Here is a 22,603-nt window from a genome sequence, read left to right on the forward strand (position 1 = left end):
AGCCTAACGTGGGACTGCAGAGGTGACCTCAAGTTCTTCACTAGGTCCTAAATTTCTGTTTTCTAGTTATATTGGTAACAGAGTTCCTTTGCAGTCAATTTATAAGTTTGCTTGGGGCAATATTTTGCCTATCCACAGTAGCTTCATTTTAGCAATATTTAATGACAGCCTATGCAATCCCAGCCAGTTCTTTGCTCCATCCAGACAACTAAACAGAAATGAGTGGCAAAGAGAGAGCCATCAACCTCATGTGGGAGCTCATTTTCAGGTACATTTAAAAGGTGCATGCATGGGTTTTGGAGGGAGCAGCGTTACAAGAGTCTACAGCCCCTTGCGCCCTAGGCAGACCAATGTAACACCGCCCTCCCCCAAATCCACCGAGTTGAAAGTGGGAGATATATAAGCATGTCTGATTGGCCCTTTAAAAAGAGTCTCGCTCTCTCACGCTGCCCCTTTTCTGCCTCCTTATTCTTGACGCGCATAATTCACGGCCCACTTATGTGTATGGGGCTATTTTTGCACAAGCAATGCTTTTAAAATCTGATAGTGAGTATAAAACTTCTTTCTGCATCAGCAGTAAGATTTATGCTCACCAAATGTGTGTTCAAGTGCAGTTAAAACCGTACATGTGGCTGAGTGCACCTTCCTCCATCGGCCAGACAGTGTGGGACGGATGTTACAGCTTGAGGGGGGGGGGAATGGAAGAAAGCATGACCAAGACTAAAGCTGGCTGCAGTTTAGTGTGTCCTAACAGGACTCGTCAGACCTTTCCATTTATGCTGACATTTTAACGAGTGCCACCCGAACTTCCTCAAAGACTGATCCATCTTAGAGGAATTAAGAAAGCACACATGGGGCCAAGCGAGCCAGATCCTGAGCAGCACACTGCTGGCAGCGATGATCTGTGCCAGAAAGAGTTCAGCAGAGCCTGCAGTGCCAGGGCAGACGCCGGGCATAGAGGGGTGTCACAGCGACCGACAGAAAGAAAGACAGCTTTTCCCCGGGGAGCAGAAATCCCGATACCCTGCAGTGGCACAGATGAGGAAGGGAGAGGGGAAGAGAGGCACAGGACTGTCAGTGCAATGACCCCCTGTAACTGGAAGAGAGAGAGATTAGTGAGCGCCCTCACAGAGTAATGTGAGCAGCTTAAAGGTTCTACTAGCAGCTTAGATTAATTGCATAAGTGACTTGAAGAACCAGTTTTGGGTCTGGTTTTAGTGCAAACCACAATTCTTAAATGTTTATTCATTTGCGTGTCTTTCCTTCTTCTCCATTTCCTTCATAATTAATCACCCATGACAAGAATGGCCAGTTTGTTTGTTTGGACTGCTACATCAGAAGCAGCTCTGGCCATTTATTATTTCATCTGCTGTGCTTCCTCCTCAGTTTCTCAACTTATAAAATGACCGTGTTCCTATTAAAGACATTTCTATAGGATTTGCGAGCATTCAGTGAGGGAATGTGTTATGGATGCCAGGCAGTTTGGGTGGGGAGGGGAGGTGTCCTAGCTCAAGAGCTGGGAATTTCATCGTCTTAACACTGCAGACCAGGCTGGTGTCATTGATATTCAAAATGAATATGTAAGAGAAGGTTATGTACAGGAAAGTTAGCACTCTATAGCACTGCGTGTAGAAGTGACGTTAACTTCTAAACAACATGGCCCCCCGCTTATCTCTCCCTGCTTTCACTCCCACAAGGGAACGTCGTGTCTCCTAAATGGGCCCTCCTTCCCTTTCCACCTCTGGCTTCCCCCAGATTAACTTGCACGCAGCTTTGTTTGCCTCAAAACCATGGAACAAGATCCCACCACCCCCTATGCTTTGAGACATCACACTCCACCTTCAGGAAGAGAGTTAAGGCTTGGCTCTTGAACCAGGCCTTTTCCTTATAAATTCCACTTAAAAACAGGGGAGACCCTGGCAATGACAGCAATAGACATTCCCCCCTTTTCGTGCTCATCTGCCGCTCTTTAAGATGCCTTTCTTTCTCGTTTGTCTCTTCTCATCGTAAATGGAGATGCAAATGGAAGCGGAATATCACGTTTATGAATACCCACCAGCACCTTTTAATACTGGCGAGCTGGCCGCAGTAAGATCCCACACCATGGAGCTGTCATCCTCAAGCAATGGGCAGAGCAACGGCGTTGCTTGCTCTGCCTCCATTTTGGCTCTTGACCTGCCGCCAGGTGCTTAGGCTCCTTCAGGTGGTCCCACTCCTCCTGCACCGGTACAGAAGGTTGCTCAGGAGCTTTGATCCCCATACCGATCCCCCAAGTCGTGCCTGTGGCATCTCCTCACGGGTTGTCATAGGTCTGGAATTAATTTCCCCTTTGGGCACGCTGCACTAGCACATGTTTTTTTTGGCAATGATGTGACTGTCCATGGTTAATGAAGTAGCCAGCTGTGGCAAATGTCTTTCAAATCAAAGGTGTTTAAGCAGTTGGCACATCTCTGGCTGGCAGCGACACAGCACGCACGAGAGCAGTGGCATCTTTAGTGCAGAAACGTAAGCAAGGCTGGCCCATGGTGCGCCCGCGCATCCTTCTCACAGTGGTTCTGGATGTTAGGGGTACAGTTAACTGAGGGAGAGAACAGTCATCACCATCAAAAATTCTTCGCAGAAAACTGTGAGAGTCAAGAGAGCAATTAATATAGCATTACCGCCTCTCCTCCCCATATATACACTGGCAACCACATCTGCACAGCGACCCCTGATTGTAAGGGAAAGGCAAGTAACACAGAACCTCCCGCTTGCCCTCACACTGGCACCACTGCAACTAAAAAACGCAACTCTGAGGCAGGGTGCGTATACACATTTATGGGACAGGTTAAACTGGACAGTTGCAAGTTTAAAGGGAATATATTGAACAGGATTGTTTCTAGTTTAAAAGGAGATAACTGTAATGGGATAGTTTCAAGAGTGTGATAGGATTGAATATCACGTGGTATATATTTTATTTGTACAATAACTTGAGTGGATGTTATTGGAGGTGAATGAGCTTAGTTGGTTTAAATGAGACCTCTGGTGAGTGCTGGTGTGTTTTTATATAAGACCTGCGATGGGATATTTTGCTGTTTTTTGTTTTTTTTAATGTAAATTGTATAAAAATTAGGTCAAAGATGTTTATTGTAAATTATCCTTTGATATCAAATACATTTTTTTGTAACATTGTAAATTAAGAGATATGTATGTTTATAATTTGATTCCTTCTTGGTAATAAACATTGATGTGTGACACGGATGAAGTATCCATCATATTTATCAGGCTGCAACATGTACCAAATTTTTTTAAATGAAAAAATTAGGAAACAATAGTTGAGTGCATCTTTCTAATCCGGCACATCCTAATTCATTCTTTGGTGGTTAGCGAGATGGGCTCAGCCAGCCATGAGCGAGTGCTACTGGTGCAACCGAGGTTGGGTTTTGATTTATCAGGCCTGCCCCCCAACCATCAGATGCAGGCTTATTTAGTAACTTTTTGGGATAAAAGTAAATTATACCTTATGGTCCAATAAATAAGATACATACCTGTATCTGTATATGCATCTGGATCAAAGCATATAAATACAGTATATTTATATGTACACTCATACATTTGTACATGTGCTATGTGTGCATACAGAATATGGAACTTAGGCACTTTTTTTGTGTTGACTCATGCAAGTCAGGCATATCTAGGTAAGAGGATTTTTCGGTTCTTGACAATATGTGTAAGCCTAGCTGAGGCCCTAGGCAAACCGTTGGCCTTTCACCTCCTCCCCAACTTGTCGATTCACACCAGTTCCAGCACAAGCACTGGCTCCTGGCCGCAGTGGCTCCAGCACAGTTCTCTCTTCTATGGCAGGATTGGGTTTAGTATGGCAGGATTCTGCTGCCCCCAAAATCTTGGCATTCTTGGCAACCCCCCTAGTTTGCCTAATGGAAGCACCATGTCCACATAAAAGAGAGGCATTTAGGAGGTGTTATGAAAACTACATCCATACATTTCATAAAATTAAAAAACTACAGAAGCTCTCGGCATGCAGCTAGCATGCTTAACTTAAGCCATTGTCATGAAGAGTGTAGGTGTACACCTATGCTTTTAGCCATAAAACCAGTTGATAAAACCAGCAGGGGAGGAAATTTTTGACAATTCACGCATATCCAGCATAGCCCTCTGCTTCAAAGGCAGGGGAGCAAGACTGATACTTCACTTTCAATGCATAGCCAGCATGGCTCTCTGCTTCAACGGCAGGGGGGAATGAAGAAAGGTGGATCTATATTCAGGCAACAATCAACAAGGACTGAATTACATAGTCTGAACAAACAGATAAGCATGGGTGTAGCTTGCTTATTGCGGTGGTTAATACCCCTAACTAAATTAAGCTATTTCACTTAGATGCAGGTCCAACACTGCTCTCTACATTAATGGCGGGGGTGGAAGGGAAATAGAATAAAAAAAGGTTACTAAGAGCCAAGAGAAACATAAGTATGTGAGAGAAAAAAAGTGCGAAAGCTTGCTGGGCAGACTGGATGGGCCGTTCGGTCTAAAACTGTGAAGGACTTCAAAGGGGTGTGGGATAAACACTGTGGGTCCATCAAGTCTAGAGGACGTGAATAAAGAGGCGGCAGCAAAACACTGTACGGAGCGGCAGTAGCCACAGAGGCATTCACGGAGCGGGATGCCAGTGGTTGGTGTTCCACCTTCACGGAGCGGAAGGATGAAGGGCTGCCATCTCCAAAACAAAAAAAAGCCAGGGGTGGGTAAGAGTATGGGGCAGGGGTGTGGCCTGCTTGTTGCTGCGGTTTTGCTGCCTCCTCTTTATTCACGTCCTCTAGACTTGATGGACCCACAGTGTTTATCCCACGCCCCTTTGAAGTCCTTCACAGTTTTAGACTTCACCACTTCCTCCGGAAGGGCATTCCAGGCATCCACCACCCTTTCCGTGAAGAAATACTTCCTGACATTGGTTCTTAGTCTTCCTCCCTGGAGCCTCAGCTTGTGACCTCTGGTTCTGCTGATTTTTTTCTGATGGAAAAGGTTTGTCGTAGTCTTTGGATCGTTAAAGTTTTTCAAGTATCTGAAGGTCTGAATCATATCACCCCTGCTCCTCCTTTCCTCCAGGGAGTACATATTTAGATTCTTCAATCTCTCCTCGTATGTCATCCGATGAAGACCCTCCACCTTCCTGGTCGCCCTTCTCTGTACCGCTTCCATCTTGTCTTTGTCTCTTTGTAGATACGGTCTCCAGAACTGAACACAGTACTCCAGGTGAGGCCTCACCAAGGACCTGTACAAGTGGATAATCACTTCCCTTTTCTTACTCGATATTCCTCTCTCTATGCAGCCCAGCATTCTTCTGGCTTTTGCTATCGCCTTGTCGCATTGTTTCGCAGACTTCATATCATTAGACACTATCACCCCAAGGTCTCTCTCCTGCTCCGTGCACATCAGCCTTTCCCCCCACCCCATCGAATACAGTCCATTCGATTTCCACTCCCCATATGCATGACTTTGCACTTCTTGGCATTGAATCTCAGCTGCCATATCTTCGACCACTCTTCCAGTTTCCTTAAATCCCATCTCATTCTCTCCACTCCTTCCGGCGTGTCCACTCTGTTGCAGATCTTAGTGTCATCTGCAAAAAGACAAACCTTACCTTCTATCCCGTCCGCAATGTCGCTCACAAAGATATTGAACAGGACTGGTCCCAACACAGATCCTTGCGGTACACCACTTAAAACCGCTCTCTCTTCAGAGAAAGTTCCATTTACCATCACACATTGTCTTCTGTCCGTCAACCAGTTTGCAATCCAGGTCACCACCTCGGCACTCACTCCTAAGCTTCTCGTTTTATTCACCAGTCTCCTGTACACAGGCACTTTCTGGTTGAAAATCAGCTTGTTTTATTTGGGTTTACAAGTATGCTTGTACCTTTGCAACTAGGCATCCTATTGAAAGTGTATTCTTGTATATGTACACATGTATAACTGTAAAATAAATCTCTGTATATCCTGATGAGACAGCATACACACACTTCTCCTGAATTGTGGGCAGTTGGCCACAAAAGGACTTGCTAATCACCCTAGAGAAGCTGATAGCACTCTTGGGCAAAGCCTGCTGGGAGATGTAGTTTTAAAGGAATTGGGTTTGGGAAGCCAAAAGGGATGCAACAGCTACAAAGGATTCATATTTTCTGAATGGGAGGAGTCTCCTCATGCATAGTATTTTCTGACTTTGGCGGCTCCCTCATGGCAGGTTTTTGTTTTTTTTTTTGGGGGGGGGGGGGGGGGGGGGTTTGTTGTTTTGTTTTTTTTTAAACACTGCCTTAAATATCGGAAGCCAAAAGGCAGTAATTTATGAAACTGAAAGTTAGACAGAAATGGGCTAGGATGTTATCAGAAGGACAAGTTTCAGGCTCTGGCCCAGATGGCTCAAAAGGCAAAATGCTGGAAGTAAATGTCTATTTAAGACACCCGGCCAGCCAGTAGTTAAGGGTTTTAAGAACTTTGCCAGTACATAAAAGCATACCTTGCATTTTTACTCATGATTGAGCACCCGCTTTCCTAATGTGCAGCCAGCCATCTTCCCTGGGCATGAAATACATAATTTAAATGGGGGGGGGGGGGGGGCGCACAAAAAAAAAAAAAAAAAAGGCATTAGGGAAAATTGTGCGTCCCTAGCACCACTTCGGCATCGGGTGCACAGAAGAGGTGGCTCTCAGTGTAGACTGGGAAAACGGATGCTCAATATGAATGTCCGTTTTCTCCCGCCACAAGATACGCAGGGATGTGTCTATATTGGGTGCCCAGAATTTTATTTTTTCCTGAGACTTTCTTTTTACAGAAAGCAGGAATTTTTTTGTTTTCTACTGAACATTGAGCACGGCCTATCCTCTATGCCAGCCCTAGCCCTGCTACGCCCTCATCTTTGCTGCATGGCCCCGCGGCTCCTCTGCTTCTTAACTACATGGTAGGTTGGGAAATGCCACCTGGTGGTGCCAGCAGCTCACGCATCTTGGTTGTGGCTCAGTCCTCCGACCCCTCCAGGTCACGGCCCTGTTCACCCCTTCAAAAAAAGAAATTAGCAGCAGATTTGTGAGGCAAAACTTACCTTGAGTAAATCCATGCTGGCTGTATCCCACTACACCAAGTCTATCTATATGTTCTGCGATTTTATTCTTTATAATAGTTTCCATGATTTTTCCGGCACTAAAGTCTGGCTCACTGATCTATAGTTTCGTGGATCACCTCTGGATCCCTTTTAAAATATTGGGGTTACATGGCCATCTTCTAGTCTTCAGGTACAATGGATGATTTTAATGAGAGGTTACAAATTACTTGCAATAGGTCTGAAATTTCATTTTTCAGTTCTTTCAGAACCCTGCAGAGTATACAATCCGGTCCAGGTGATTTGCTACTTTTCAGTTTATCAATCTGGCCTTCTATATCTTCCAGGTTCACCATGATTTGGTTTAGTTCATCTGAATCACTCTTGAAAACAGTCTACGGAACGGATATCTCCCCAACATCCTTTTCAGTAAACACCGAAGCAAAAAATTAATTTAGTTTTTCCTCAATGGCCTTATTTTCCCTAAGTGCCCTTTTAACCCTTGATCATCTAACAGTCCAACCAATTCCCTCGTAGGCTTCCCTTTTTGGATATATTTAATAAAGTTTTTATTATGCGTTTTTGCCTCTATGGCCAACTTTTCAAATTTTCTTAGCCTGTTAACTCACCTCGATCAATACATTCCCATTGGCAGATATTACAAATTATTCCTGGCAAAAGCCTTCTTGCTTGTGAAGAAATGTATTATTTTTAATTGGTTGAACAAATCAATCTTTACTCTACGAGACTGGATCACATATTTTGCAGACTTCGTTGACATGAAATATCGTTCAGTTCTTCTGAGATCCTCCAAGAACTATGCTGTATTTTGTCAGATTTGGGACTTGTATATAAAAACCTTGCTGCATGATTATTGAAAACTGACTAGAGAGCAGAGTTGTTCTAACTGGAATACAGCCTTCTGGAGTACCGGTATTATCTCTAAGTTTTTACTCATCTGACTTCTTCCTTTGGTTTGATTGGTTTATTTAAAATTTATTTACCATTGTTATATGATTCTGTTGAATTGTTGATCATTGTAGGACTAAACTGGGACTATTTCATTGACAATCTATTTCTCTTTATATTCATTGTGTGAATTTACATTTTAGACAACCAACAATTAAAAAAAAAAAAGTTGAACCCTTAAGAATAACAACAGCACTAACAATTCCTTTAAGTTATTTCTGATATAAAGTAAGGAACACATGGCATAAGCTACTATATCCAAAGATCTAATTTGATTTGAAGATGAATTATTGTCTCTTGTCTCAGACATTAGTATTTTATTCTGTGATGTTGCTGCTTCAACTGAGAGAACGTGACTTGAATTCTACTCTTCATCCTTACTGTGTGTTTGGAATTCCTACATTACTTATCACAAATATTAAAATGTGAAATCCACAATTTAAATTGGAGGCAGATTCATTGCAAATGTTACATAACTACAGAAAAGATGCGGTTTAATATGGAGTTCACTTTAATTCCTGTTTAAAAGGGAAAAAAAAAAAAAAAGACAACTGGTGGTTTCACAATAACTTAGATAAATAAAAAAAAAAAAGAGCATCCGTAAAAACAAATACAAACAAATTTAAGAGTTTAAAAGCTTAAAGTCTTGGCCAGATTTATGAACAGCTTTTTTCCATAGGCACAAAATAGGAGAAAAACAGTTTATAAACGAAGCTGTGTGTTTCAGATAGCACCATACAAAGAGCCTCAGGAGGACAGAGATCCTCACCACTAGCACCCAAGTGACAGAGCCGCAGTGCTTGTGTGCAACAAAATCGGATCTCGGGCCACAGACAAGTGGCACCTAAGAGACAGAAGATAAATCCATTCAAATCCTCCACCACCTCTGGGAAAGGAGGCAGAAAAGGCCTGAGGTAAATGCAAAATAATTCCTTATGGGGAACAGCACCGGGTAAGGGAGAGGCAGGCTGGTGCCCACAGCACATCCTGTCCCTAGTGAAAGAGGCAGGCAAGGAACAGCTGGCTCTGACAGAGCATCCCACCAGCGTTGGCCTCTGAGGTTTGACTGGAGTCCAGCAGTTAGAGCAGATTTCTCGGCTGTGTTTCAACCAGGAGCCTTTCCACTGAGAAATCTCTTGCCGAGAGGAATAAATCTCACCGTCATCCCACCGGCAGTAAATCAAGTGCTATCACATGCCTGGTGCGGTATTGCCAATATCATCAACAAGCCTGCGAAACTGATACCGCACTGTTTAAAAAAAAAATAGTGAAATTTAAAAATGAAAAAGGTTAGCCTATGGAACGGAAACATACTTCCACCTGTTTCTTTACAGGACGACTTACTCTGATCGGTGTTAAATGCCAATGCTATCCTCATCTTGATATTCAATAAGACCCCCTCAGAGGAGGAACAGATGCTGCCAAGGCAAAAGGTCCCCCCAACAGCCACAGCATTACATGGACCAGGTCTTCGGTTTTCATCCCTGAACCATAGACGGCGGGGCCTTTGATAGTGACAAGGTCTGGGATGCGGCGTCCAAAGTTTCAGGAGAGAAACAGCCGAGGCGCATTAGCCTTGGCTCCCACAAGATGAGAGACTGTCATACAGAGAGTCGCTTAAGGATTCAGAGTTCTCCAACCCAGCTTGTCCCTGTCCCGTGTCTGCGGACCTCACGTCGGTGCCTCCCTCTTCCCCGACATCGGATGTGCTGGGGGTCCTGCTGCCGGGGAAATGGTGGGGTAAGTGCAACAGGTCACTGGACCTCTTCACCTCTGATGGACTTCCTTTAGTGCTCTGATGGGGGAAAAACAAAAACACAAAAAACAGTTAGAGAGGTTTCAGCTACAGAACAAAAGGTTTGTTCTGCTCCCATCACTATCTGCCCCTTTTATTTTACTGATTTTTTTTAATCTGGAAAATTATTGTGCTGGGCAAAAAATGGTTAGGGCTACCATAATCATTCCAGATCCAAGCCCATACACAGCCATGTTTAATCCAGCTCTAATGAACCACAGCATTTTCATAATGAAGAACAATGCTAAATTTAGAATAAGCTGACAGCACCAGAGTCCTTCAGTTGGGCTTTTGAAGATTTATAGACCTACTCGAATTCTAAGGTGCTCAGGCCTGAATCTTTTGGATGTACTTGATGTGAAATACAATGTTTCCAACAGTCCTGAAAATAAGAAGTGAACCACCTCAGGAGAACATCAGAAATGCCCGTGCTGGGGGCGCTACTGAGCAGCGCTGCAAGATGGCCGCATAAAGACTGCGCTCCCTCCTAAAGCTCTTCATTTGGCTTCAATTAGACTCTATCTGGGCAGGTTTCGATCTTGCGACCCACGGGACTTATGGCAGATTCGGCTAAACAGACTGCGAAAAAGAGAACAGCCGATTTAAAGCGCTTCTCTTTCAGTAAAGTTGTCGATGACTTACCTCCGGAGGAGGGAGGTGAGCAAGGCCTGCAGCAGGGGGAAGAATTAGAGGAGACGGCCGTGATGGATACCGGCTCTGAAGGCATGAACGATCGGGCAATGGGGGGCCTGCACCCGGATATCCCCACTCGATCCGAAATCAGATCCTGGTTCTGTGAAATTAGATCGGATCTGAAAAATTATAAGGCGGATCTTCTAGCTAGCATGGCCGATTTGAGGGAAGATTTCAACTCTCTTGGACGCCGTGTGGACGAAATGGACACGAGGATGGACGGCCACAGTGCTAATTTGGAATCGCTCAATGGACATACACAACAGACATCACTCACCGTGGACTCGCTTCAGGAAAAAATCGAGGATCTGGAGAATCGAGCAAGGCGCTCTAATCTTCGCATTCGTGGCGTGCCGGAAACGGATTTGTTCCTGGACTGCATGCATACGGCGGCGGCCATTTGCACAGCCCTCATTTCGGAGCATAAATCTCCCCTGGCGGTATCGCAGTCGGAGCCCAATATCGTGCTTGAGCGCGCGCATCGGGCCTTAGGCCAAAGACGGGATAACCAGCCGCGGGACATCGTGCTCAAATTTTTAAATTATCAACAGAAAGAGGAGGTTGTCTCGCTGGCACGGGCTCACCCCGACTGGACCTGGCAAGGCTGTGCTGTTGCATTCTTTAACGACCTGGCGCCTTCTACGCTACAGAAGCGATTTCAGCTCCGAGAAGCCACGGCGGTATTGCGCAAAGCAGAAATCAGGTATCGCTGGGCATTTCCTTTTGCCCTCTTATTTCAGCATAATGGGATCTCCTATAGAATTAAATCTATGGCGGATGCGGCGCACCACTTTAAAGAGGCAGGCCTGGATCACTCGTTTCCTACTGCAGCCCCTGCAGCCAAGCTGAATTTCCCAGATGCGACCCCAAGATGGCGCCGACCGGGAGCTGGCAGGGGACGACTGAGGAGACAATCCACTCCAGTCAACAAGCAACCTTCTGAGCACGGATGAATGGTTTGTGGGGGACTGTTGGACTATTGTTGCTCCTGGTTTTTGCTAAATGGTTTTTTACCTGTTTAGCTGGTTTTTGGCTCCCTTTTTTCAGATTGTGGGCCTTTGAACTGTGTTCATTTTTATTGCGCTAGCAATTGTTCTTATTCCCTATAACCATGGGCTCCTATATCCAGATAGCAGTTCAGCATGTTTATTACTGTTTCTTCTTAAATTGTCTCGCTTTTCTGCGCAGAGCTTTGGGGGGGGGGGGGGCTGGGAGTTGGCCTCCGGCGTTGTTTTTTGGTACCCCCTGGGTAGAGGTCCGCGTGCCAATCAGCGGATGCTCTTTGTCACATACCCACTAGGGACAGGGTTTCTCTCTATGTGCTTACAGGTACACGGCTCATTCCGATCCCCAACAGAAGCTCAGAGCATTCACAGTACAGTCACCTTATTCTCACCCTATTATCTTATGGTAAGGTTAGTCAGAGTACCTTTATGTGCGGTTCTATGTATCTGCAATATACCTTATGGTTAGATTAGTCACAATTAATGTGAAGGGGTTAAACACCTATAGGAAGCGACTCCTACTCAAGCAGGAATTACAACGCCAAAAGGCGGATATCGTCTATGTGCAGGAAACCCACTTGCGGAACCATCACAGTCATTTATTGGAACATAAATCTTTCCCAGCCGTGTATCATGCGGGATGTCCCAGGGGTGCTAAATACACAGGGACGGGGATAATGCTTTCGGCTTCATTGGTTTATGAATACTTATCCCATGTCGCCGACCCCAACGGCCGTTATCTATTATTAAAGCTTAAGTTAGGCTCCCAGGTATATTCTCTGGTAAATATCTATGCCCCAAATACGGCACATGGGCCCTTTTTGAAAGAAATACAGGAGCTACTGGCAACTCAAGCTGAGGGTTCTATTATCATTGGCGGAGACTTTAACATTACACTGCAACAGGGATTAGATTCCTCAACGGCCCGCTCTTATACGCCCCACGCTACTCGAAAGAAATTGAAAGCATTGATGGAGGATTGGTCTCTAATTGATATATGGAGGGTTCGTCACCCCCAGTCAAGATCCTATTCCTATTATTCTCCTCCGCACAACAGCTACTCTAGAATAGATTATTTCCTAGTAGACAAACAGCTGGGCAACAAGGTTATTAAAACCGACTATGACACTATTTCCTGGTCAGATCATGCACCTGTGTTTCTGGACATAGACATAACCAATGAAGACCGGGGGGATTGTTTCTGGAGACTTAATGAATCGCTCCTGGCAGACCCCACCTATGTTCAGCAGCTGGAAGCACAACTCTCTGAGTATTTCCAGCTTAATGCCACCCCAGAGGTTAATCCTGGCATAATTTGGGACTGTTCTAAGGCGTTTGCTCGAGGGCTGTTGCTCTCCAGAGCGGCAACCTGCAAACGTCAGCGGCAACAAGCTAGAGAGGATTTGCTGCACAAAATTAGTTTCCTCTCCCAAGAACATATGAGGACTTTCTCCTCCAGGTGTTATCAAAAACTGCTGGCTGTCAAGTCGGAGCTCTATAAGCTTGACAATGCCCAGCTCCTCCATACCCTGGAGATCACAAAGCAGGCTTATTACGAGGGAGGTGATAAAGCTGGGCGATTGCTGGCTCGCAGCCTAAAAGCCAAAATGGCTCGTAACAACATAGCCAAAGTTAAGGATTCTAGGGGCGCCATGCTAACTGCCTCTAAGGGCATTCGGGAAGCTTTCACGAGCTTTTATGGCCAACTGTATCAGCCGAACGGCGAGATAAGCCTGGACCACATTAGCCAATACCTACATACGGTCACGCTACCGAGCCTTAACGCGGACCAACAGCAAGCTTTAGAGGCCCCCATAAGGGAGGAGGAGGTTTCATTAGTAATTAAGTCCCTCAAGCCGGGCAAGGCGCCTGGTCTAGATGGTTTTTCAGGTGTCTATTATAAGAAGTGTGCTCTCACTATCACTGGGCCTTTAACGAAATTTTTTAACAGTTTACGTGAGGAGGGTGAACTTGCACCTCAAGCTAATGTGGCGGGTATTACAGTTTTACCGAAGCCGGGCCGTGATCCGACACAGTGCTCATCTTATAGGCCCATATCATTAATTAATGTGGATCTCAAAATCCTAGCCCGGATTCTGGCCCTTCGACTCAATAGATTCCTCCCCTCCCTTGTACACAGTGACCAGGTGGGCTTCGTGCCTCATCGCATGGCCGCTGATAATATTCGTAAAGTTTCTAGACTTGCTGTGGTGGGCACACAGGACCAAGATACCTGCAGCATTACTTTCATTAGATGCCGAAAAGGCATTTGATTTGGTACATTGGCCCTTTTTATTTTCTACCTTGCAAAAAATGGCCTTTGGTCCTTTTTTCCTCCAGTGGCTTCAGCGGCTTTATTCCCACCCCCAAGCGAGGGTTAAGGTAAACAATGGTTACGGACCTCCCTTTGATATCGGTAGAGGCACCAGACAGGGTTGTCCACTCTCGCCATTATTGTTTGCCCTTTATCTGGAACCCTTCACTGTTAAAATCCGTGAGTCTTTGGAGATACAGGGTCTAGAAGTGGGGGACCACAGGTATAAACTGTCCTTATTTGCGGATGATGTTTTGCTTTTTCTAACTGATCCACTGTCATCTCTGACGGGGGTTAGGCGGGAATTGGAGGCTTTCAGTGGTGTGTCGGGTTTACGGGTCAATCTCGATAAATCGGAGCTCTTAATATCAACTTAGACACAGAGATGGTGCAGCGAATAAAGGACCTTTTTCCTTTTAAGTGGGCGAAATCTCATATTAAATACCTGGGGGTGCGAATATCTTCCCAATTGTCAGATTTATTTCAGATCAACTATGTGCCCCTGGTTGACAAGATTACCACTGACATGAGCCGCTGGAATAGGGGCCCGTACTCGTGGCTGGGCAGAATTGCCGTTGTTAAAATGAGTATTTTGCCAAAGTTTCTGTACTTATTTTCCTCCCTACCAGTATACATTCCTGCCGCTATTCTCCGTAATTGGCAACGCAGGATTTTTGATTTTATCTGGCGCCGGCGGCCACCCAGGTTACCTCGTGCTCTTCTATTTCTGCCAAGGCAACAAGGGGGCCTGGGGATCCCTTGCCTAACGAGGTATTACCGGGCGGCTCAACTTCGAGCTCTCCTAGACCTTAACCGTACCACATTTCCTAAACAATGGGCTCAACTTGAACAGGATATGGTAGGGCAGATGGCCATCGTAGCCATGCCATGGCTCCCGCGAGATGTCTGGAGACCCGTATCATGCATCCCTTGGGCTCTGGAGACTACACTGCGGCTATGGGGGCAGACCCGCAAACAGCTCCTAGGTGACTTCCCTTATTTCTATCAATCATCCCTGGCTTTTAATGACCGGTTTGTTCCTGGCCATACCTCCCCTCTCTTTCACGCATGGCGGGGAGAAGGGGATTTTTACCATAGGGCACTTCATTTCTCAAGGGTCCTTACAGTCTGCGGCGCATCTAGCTCTTAAATATGGTCTCCCTACTTTAAGTTTTTTAGCTTATGCTCAAATTACCCATTTTATACGCACTTTGCAACGTACAGGCTCACTCAGACCAGGTAGGTCTATCTTTGAGTCTTATTTTCTAAGCTGTGATTTCCTGAAGGGGATCATCTCCAAGCTTTATCAGCTTTTTTTCCCTTATGGCTTGGAACAGTGTACATTTGTCAAGCAATGGGAGACTGATTTGCATATGCAGCTGGGGCCGCAGACTTGGAGTGTCCTCTTGACACGGGCCAGAAAATGCTCGATTTCCGCCAGGCTCCAGGAAAACTGCTTCAAAATGGTATACCGGTGGTACCATACTCCGGCCAAATTACATAGATTCTTCCCCCTTATGGGCGATGAATGTTGGCGTGGTTGTGGTGCGGTGGGTACGTACTTACATATTTGGTGGCACTGTCCGACAGTTGCCTCTTTATGGAAGGCAGTTTTCGACTGGCTGGGTAATTTATTAGCATTGAATATTGACCCTAGTGCTCGGGTGGCCCTATTACACGATTTCCCCTCCATGGTGCCTGAGAAGTTCCACCGAGCATGTATGCAACTGTTTATTGCTACTCGTAGTCTCATAGCGGCCAACTGGAAATCTGGGAGGGTTCCATCGCTTAAGGAGGTTAAAGCGAAATTCTCTTCATATTATCACCTGGCTCATTTGACTGCAGTACGGTATCGCCGTCTGGCTGCCTTTAACTCTTCTTGGAAACCCTTTGTGGCTGCCTTGGGATTGGGATAGCTAGCACTCGGTTGGATCTGGCATTGGGAGGATGTTGCACTAACCAGCTGGGTCGATCTTTCTAAGGTGTAGGCATTTTAGGACACAAACCTTTCTTACCGCTATCTGGGTATTATCTGAGGTACTCTGAGTCATCTCTGATGTTTTGTTATTCTAATAACTAAACTGTGGCTGTGTGTGTTTCTTGTTTCTTTTTTGCTCCTTCTGCGTACCTGTGGGGGTGGATGGACAGTGTCTAACGGCTATGTCACTCTGTCATGGGGAGGGGGTGGGGAGGGGGGAGGGGGGAGGGTGGTTATGGTTCAGGGTTGCTAGGGGGACTGATTCAATCTGATGTTTCGGACTTTTCACTGTTGCTTATTCAAGCTGCTGTTTGTTACATATTGTGAATAAAAATTGTCAAATTCAAAAAAAAAAAAGAAATGCCCGTGCTTTCACATTGCACTTGTAAAATACGATAATCAAGCGTATCAAAGATACGTATGCTGAGATGTCAAGAAATACTGGGATGTGTTTAGTGCCTGCATCAAAACCATGTTGAAAGACATGGTCTCTCAGTATTGTGCCTGGCGTGGAATTGAAATTGGAAACGATCTGCAGTATGGTTGGTGTCTAGATTCTTGCAGTTGTTTCAAGACTGCCTTCTCAAATTTGCAACAAACGGCAAAGATAAAAATGGGACAATAGAGGGAATAGTGGGATCAAACTATACCTTCTTCAGGATAGGATAGACAGCAGCTTGTTTGAGGAGGAGTAGGCATAACACCATCCAGAAGAGGCATTGATGATCCTCGTAAGGAAAGTTGCTGTGTCTGTATGGGGGCCTTCATTATTACAGGGGCACAGGCATAAAACAGGACACAGAATCAGTGACCACTGCAAAACAATTGCAGCCATCCAGATCAGGATCAACTGGAAGCACGTCCAAAACAACTTCAGCTGAGAAAGTGGCGCAGATATTATCCATGTTTTATTTTTAAAAACTCTCATAGCTAATGGGGGGGGGGGGGAGAATCTGAGGAGGCTTCTCCCAATAGTGAGTTAACAGTCCAAAAACAATTCATTTGGCCTGCTAATGCAGTTTTAATACGGGTAGCGTAATTTTTTTTTTTTTTGCTCATTCAAATAGTAAGGCAATTTCATAGAGATAGGAGTTATAATGAACTCTTATTTTCAGCATTCTTCCATTTTCTCCAGCGTTGCTCAGCACAATGTAGTAAACATTTATCTGCTCTAGTCCACAGAGGAAAACCAAGCTGCAGATCATGAACGTCACCTACTACAGTATTTAAGTGAGGAATATTGTCTGGAACCTCTAAGCGAGGCCTGCTGTAAAGCTAACCTGAATCAATCCCATCAACCAACCCACACTCAAAAATGTTTACTATTTTTCTATTGTTTATAACTTGTTTCAATTTCCAATTTTTTTCTTATAATTAACTGAATTAATCTCACTTGTATATCCTATTCAAGCATTTACAAAAATTTGAAAAAAATGTATAAAAGATGTAAAGTGATGCTTCATAGAACTCAGGGACACTATCCAGTGAACCTTACTTGGTTTCTTGTTTAATCATCAGCACCACCATCCACCCTATAATCCTTTAATTATTTTTTCAAAAAACTTTTCTGTTATTCAACTATTTTTCAAAATTTAAAAGCTTTTTTTTTATGTTTATATTCAAGAAACTTCCTTGATACAAGTGTGACCAAACAGTTTAGAACAGAGAAACTCAGGTCGCCCACTCGTCATTCAAAAAACGGAGCCGGCTTTAAATGTCACTTATCTCAAATTCAAACCCTCAGGCTTCGGTGTAATCCTTAGCGGTGTGTAAGTGACATTTAAAGGTGGCTCCATTTTTTGAATGACGAGTGGGCGACCTGAGTTTCTCTGTTCTAAACTGTTTGGTCACACTTGTATCAAGGAAGTTTCTTAAATATAAACATAAAAAAAAGATTTTAAATTTTGAAAAATAGTTGAAAAAATAATTAAAGGATTATAGGGTGGATGGTGGTGCTGATGATTAAACAAGAAACCAAGTAAGGTTCACTGGATAGTGTCCCTGAGTTCTATGAAGCATCATTTTACATCTTTTATACATTTTTTCAAATTTTTGTAAATGCTTGAGTACGATATACAAGTGAGATTAATTCAGTTAATTATAAGAAAAAATTGGAAATTGAAACAAGTTATAAACAAAAGAAAAATAGTAAACATTTTTGAGTGTGGGTTAGTTGATGGGATTGATGTTATAATTGCCCCCACTGTGGTGGATTGGTAGTAGTTGAGTGTAAAGCTAACCTGGGCAATCGCTGCCATGACTTCTCGTCAAATGTGATTTGAAGTGTCCTGTGTGGGCCTGCTCTTGAAAGGTTTGGGGATTCCTGCTCTATTCTTTTCTGTAGCCACTGTTGCCACTCAGTAGATCTAGCTTTCCTTAGAAAGTTTATTTATGCCAGTCCTATCAAACATTTTATTCATCTATTGCATTTACTATTACATATTCAATAAAATGTTTACATTAATATAATTTTCAAATAAACAAATGTATCATATGTATGATACCAGCCATACTCTGTTTTGTTACACTAAAACATTTGCAATTAAAAAAAAAAAAAGTTTAAAATAAAGATGTGGCTTCCAAAACTCAAGCTCCTACAATAAGTGTTCATTTACAGTAATGTTTTTCAGAAAAAGCGTGCTGCCATCTCCCTTTAAGCTCACTGTATCGATATAGTGTGTCATTTTCCAGGAAGTATCCCGCTGTCCCACCCATCCGCTGTGCTACGCTCTTACCCCCAGAGAGCTGTGCAGCACCTCCACGTCTCTAGTGCTGGACAAGAACGCATCCGGGGAACCGGCTGAGGCCTTCAGGTTGGGGAAAGTCCAGTTGTTGCTGTGCTGGATGCGCTTGGGTTGTGCGGGATTTCTGCTGCAGTCTGTCTCACAAATACAAGCAGTTAAATTGTTAATGGCAAACTCACAGCATACACGGCAGACACTCATCTCAGGAGCTTCCATAATGTGAAGGGTGGGGCAAGAAACAGAAAACACAGGGAAAGAGAAAAAGATGAGAAAGAGAGGGACTGATGATCTGCATCCTATGCTTCTGAAATAACTCAAAAATTTAATTTCAGATCAATTAGTTAAAATTTGTAACCTGTCATTAAAATCATCCATTGTACCCGAAGACTGGAGGGTGGCCAATGTAACCCCAATATTTAAAAAGGGCTCCAGGGGTGATCTGGGAAACTACAGACTGGTGTGCCTGACTTCAGTGCCAGGAAAAATAGTGGAAACTATTCTCAAGATCAAAATCGTAGAGCAGATAGAAAGACATGGTTTAATGGGACACACTCAACATGGATTTACCCAAGGGAAATCTTGCCTCACAAATCTGCTTCACTTTTTTGAGTGGGGTTAATAAACATGTGGATAAAGGTGAACCGGTAGATGTGGTGTACTTGGATTTTCAGAAGGCGTTTGACAAAGTCCCTCATGAGAGGCTTCTAAGAAAACTAAAAAATCATGGGATAGGAGGCAATGTCCTTTTGTGGATTACAAACTGGTTAAAAGACAGGAAACAGAGTAGGATTAAATGGTCCATTTTCAGAGTGGGAAAAGGTAAACAGTGGATTGCCTCAGAGATCTGTACTTGCACCAGTGCGTTTCAATATATTTATAAATGATTTGGAAAATAATATGATGAGTGAGGTAATAAGTTACAAAATTATTCAGAATAGTTAAATCACAAGCAGATTGTGATAAATTGCAGGAGTACCTTGCAAGACTGGAAGATTGGGCATCCAAATGGCAGATGAAATTTAATGTGGACAAGTGTAAGGTGATGCATATAGGGAAAAATAACCCATGCTATAGTTACACAATGTTAGGTTCCATATTAGGTGCTATCACCCAAGAAAGAGATCTGGGCATCATAGTGGATAACATATTGAAATCGTCTGTTCAGTGTGCTGCAGCAGTCAAAAAAGCAAACAGAATGTTAGGAATTATTAGGAAGGGAATGGTGAATAAAACGGAAAATATCATAATGCCTCTGTATCGCTCCATGGTGAAACCGCACCTTGAATACTGTGTACAATTCTGGTCACCGCATCTCAAAAAAGATATAGTTGCACTGGAGAAGGTACAGAGAAGGGCGACCAAAATGATAAAGGGAATGGAAGAGCTCCCCTCTGAGGAAAGACTAAAGAGGTTAGGACTGTTCAGCTTGGAGAAGAGGAAGCTGATAGGGGACATGATAGAGGTGTTTTAAAATCATGAGAGGTCTAGAACGGGTCAATGTGAATCAGTTATTTACTCTTTTGGATAATAGAAGGACTACGGGTCACTCCATGATTTGAGCAAGTAGTACATTTAAAACAAAATTATAGAAAATTATTTCACTCAACGCACAATTAAGCTCTGGAATTTGTTGCCAGATGTGGTTAGCGTAGTTAGTGTAGTTGGGTTTAAAAAAAGGTTGGATACGTTTTTGGAGAAGTCCATTAGCTGCTATTAATCAAGTTGACTTAGGGAATAGCCACTGTTATTACTGGCATTAGTAGCATGGGGTCTACTTAATGTTTTGGGTACTTGCCAGGTACTTGTAACCTGGATTGGAAACAGGATGCTGGGCTTGATGGACCCCAGGTCTGACCCACTATAGCTACTTTTTAATGTTCTTATGTACTTATGACAGGAGATAAAGGAAAACAGCATGAGAGAATTAAAAAGGGAGTTGGAGAGAGGACCGAAAAAAACAAATCCATACAACAATTAACATTCAGATTACACTTTGAACCAACTACATCTAAATGCTTACGAATGTTTGCATGTGAATACTAGCAAACCAGAAATTCTACAGGTAGGGAAGAGATGCCCCAGGCCAAGGCATACAGCTCATCATGGATGGGACTCCTTTGCTTGTTAACACAAAGGTCCACAACTTAAGGGTTTGCCATAGATGATCTACTGGACTTGGAATGGGCCACTTGATGACATTCACTTTCTTCTTGCTGAGCCACACTATCATTGCTTCTGCTTTGTGTTTAGGATCATTGTCTTGCTGAAAGGTGAATCTTCTCCTCAATCTCAGGTCTATAGCTTCTTCCACTCCTCGATTCTCTGTCCCTGCTGCTGCAAAGCATCCTCACAACATAACGCTGCCACCACTATGTTTTACTGCAGGGACGGTGTGATCAGGGTGACGAGCTGTGTGTGTGTTTTACATCACACATTGCTTAGCATGGAGTCAAAAAAGTTCCACTTTGGTCTCATCAGCTCACAAAATCTTCTCCCACATTCAGTAACCCCCAAGTGTTTATTTGCAAATGCTATGCAGCTTATTATTTGGCTTTTCTTCATCAGTGGCTTCCTTCTTGCCACCCTCCCATACATGCCATGTTTGAGGCGTAATCTTGAAGTAGCTGAATAGTTAACATTTTCCCCTGACTCAGCCCGAGACCCTGTAGTTCCTTTAAAGTAATCTCTGGTCTCACAGTGGCCTTCCACTGTAGGTTTCCTTAACCCACGGCTACTGACTTTGGAGGGATGGCCAGATCATGGCAGTGTCTTTGTGGTATAAAACTGTTTCCGCTTTGCAATGATGGACCTGACAGTGTCCCAAGAGATATTCAAACACACAAATTCTTATAGCCTTCCCCCAGTCTGTACCTTTGAACAATGTTATCCCAGAGTTCTCTTGACATCTCCTTTCTGGCATGTTTTGGCCTTTGCTTTAAATTTACTTCATACAATAGAAACAACTTGATTCTTCATCCACATCAGTGACTGGGCACAGATGGGCTCTATTTAACTTATAGGTCTTAAGGCAATTTTTGAACAGGAGCTATTTTGGGTTTACTATAATAAAAGATGTGAAGACTTATGCAATCAAAACATTTTGTATTTTGATTTGTAATAGACAGGTGAATGTGAAAAAAATGTACAAGGGTTCAAAGACTTTTACAAGGCACTGTAGACATAATAGGAATCTCAGCTATGTGGTGAAGGAAGGATAACCAATGGCAGGGTGATTCTATAGGCAAAGGATGGCATAGAGTCAAGCAAAATAAAAGTCCTGCCTGAACCAAAATGCACTGTGGCATCCTTATGGATAGAAATTCCCACGTGTAAAGAGTAAGAGTGTGTATGCTAGCAGAAATTAGAAAGGCACATTTGGCAAAGCAATAATGGGATACTTCAATAACCCTGGTACTGTTTGGGTCAATACTCTTCAGGTCATGCCAGAGAGATTAAGTTTCTAGATACCATAAATGACTGCTTCATGGAGCAGCTGGTCCTAGAACCAATGAGAAGGGCAGCTGCTTTAGATTGAGTCCTCAGTGGAACGCACGACCCGGTGCAAAGGGTAACAGTGGTGGGGTCATTTAGCAATAGCAAGGAGAATGCAATCAAATTTGACAACCACTAGCTGGAGAACATTAAGTAGAACTACTGCAGTAGCATATAACTTTAAAAGGGAGACCATGATAGAATGAGGAAATAAGTTAGGAAAAAATAAATAAAAAGGAATAGTTTTAAAGGTTAAGTTTGCATGAGGTGTGGACATTGTTTAAAAATATCTTGGAAGCCCAGATAAAATGTATTCTATCCATTAAAAAAGGTCAACGAAGACCAAACAACTGCCAGCATGGTTTAATGGCGATTTAAAAAAGAGGCAGTTAAATACAGAAGGGCATCTTTCAACAAAATGGAAACCAGAGCCAAATGAGGAAAACAGGCAAGAGCGAAGACATGCCAAGAAAGAATTTGAAACCAAACAACGATGCACTATCTATATTTTATAGAGGGATATAA

General features: G+C 43.6%; 1 protein-coding gene across 2 annotated transcripts in view; it reads right to left on the minus strand.

Annotated features, from left to right (window-relative positions):
- Positions 1–8,618: 8,618 nt before the first annotated feature.
- Positions 8,619–22,603, minus strand: part of NCKAP5L (NCK associated protein 5 like) — a 127,991-nt gene continuing 114,006 nt past the window's right edge. For both annotated transcript variants that reach the window (XM_029594618.1, XM_029594616.1), the window contains exons 11-12: positions 18,578–18,720; positions 8,619–9,853 (exon numbers count right to left, since the gene is read on the minus strand). In XM_029594618.1, the coding sequence (XP_029450478.1) occupies positions 9,629–9,853; positions 18,578–18,720 (368 nt within the window). In that variant the 3' untranslated portion in view covers positions 8,619–9,628. The remainder of the gene's footprint in view (positions 9,854–18,577; positions 18,721–22,603) is intronic.

The sequence above is a fragment of the Rhinatrema bivittatum genome, chromosome 3 (assembly GCF_901001135.1).
Source record: "Rhinatrema bivittatum chromosome 3, aRhiBiv1.1, whole genome shotgun sequence".
Taxonomy (NCBI): Eukaryota; Metazoa; Chordata; class Amphibia; order Gymnophiona; family Rhinatrematidae; genus Rhinatrema; species Rhinatrema bivittatum.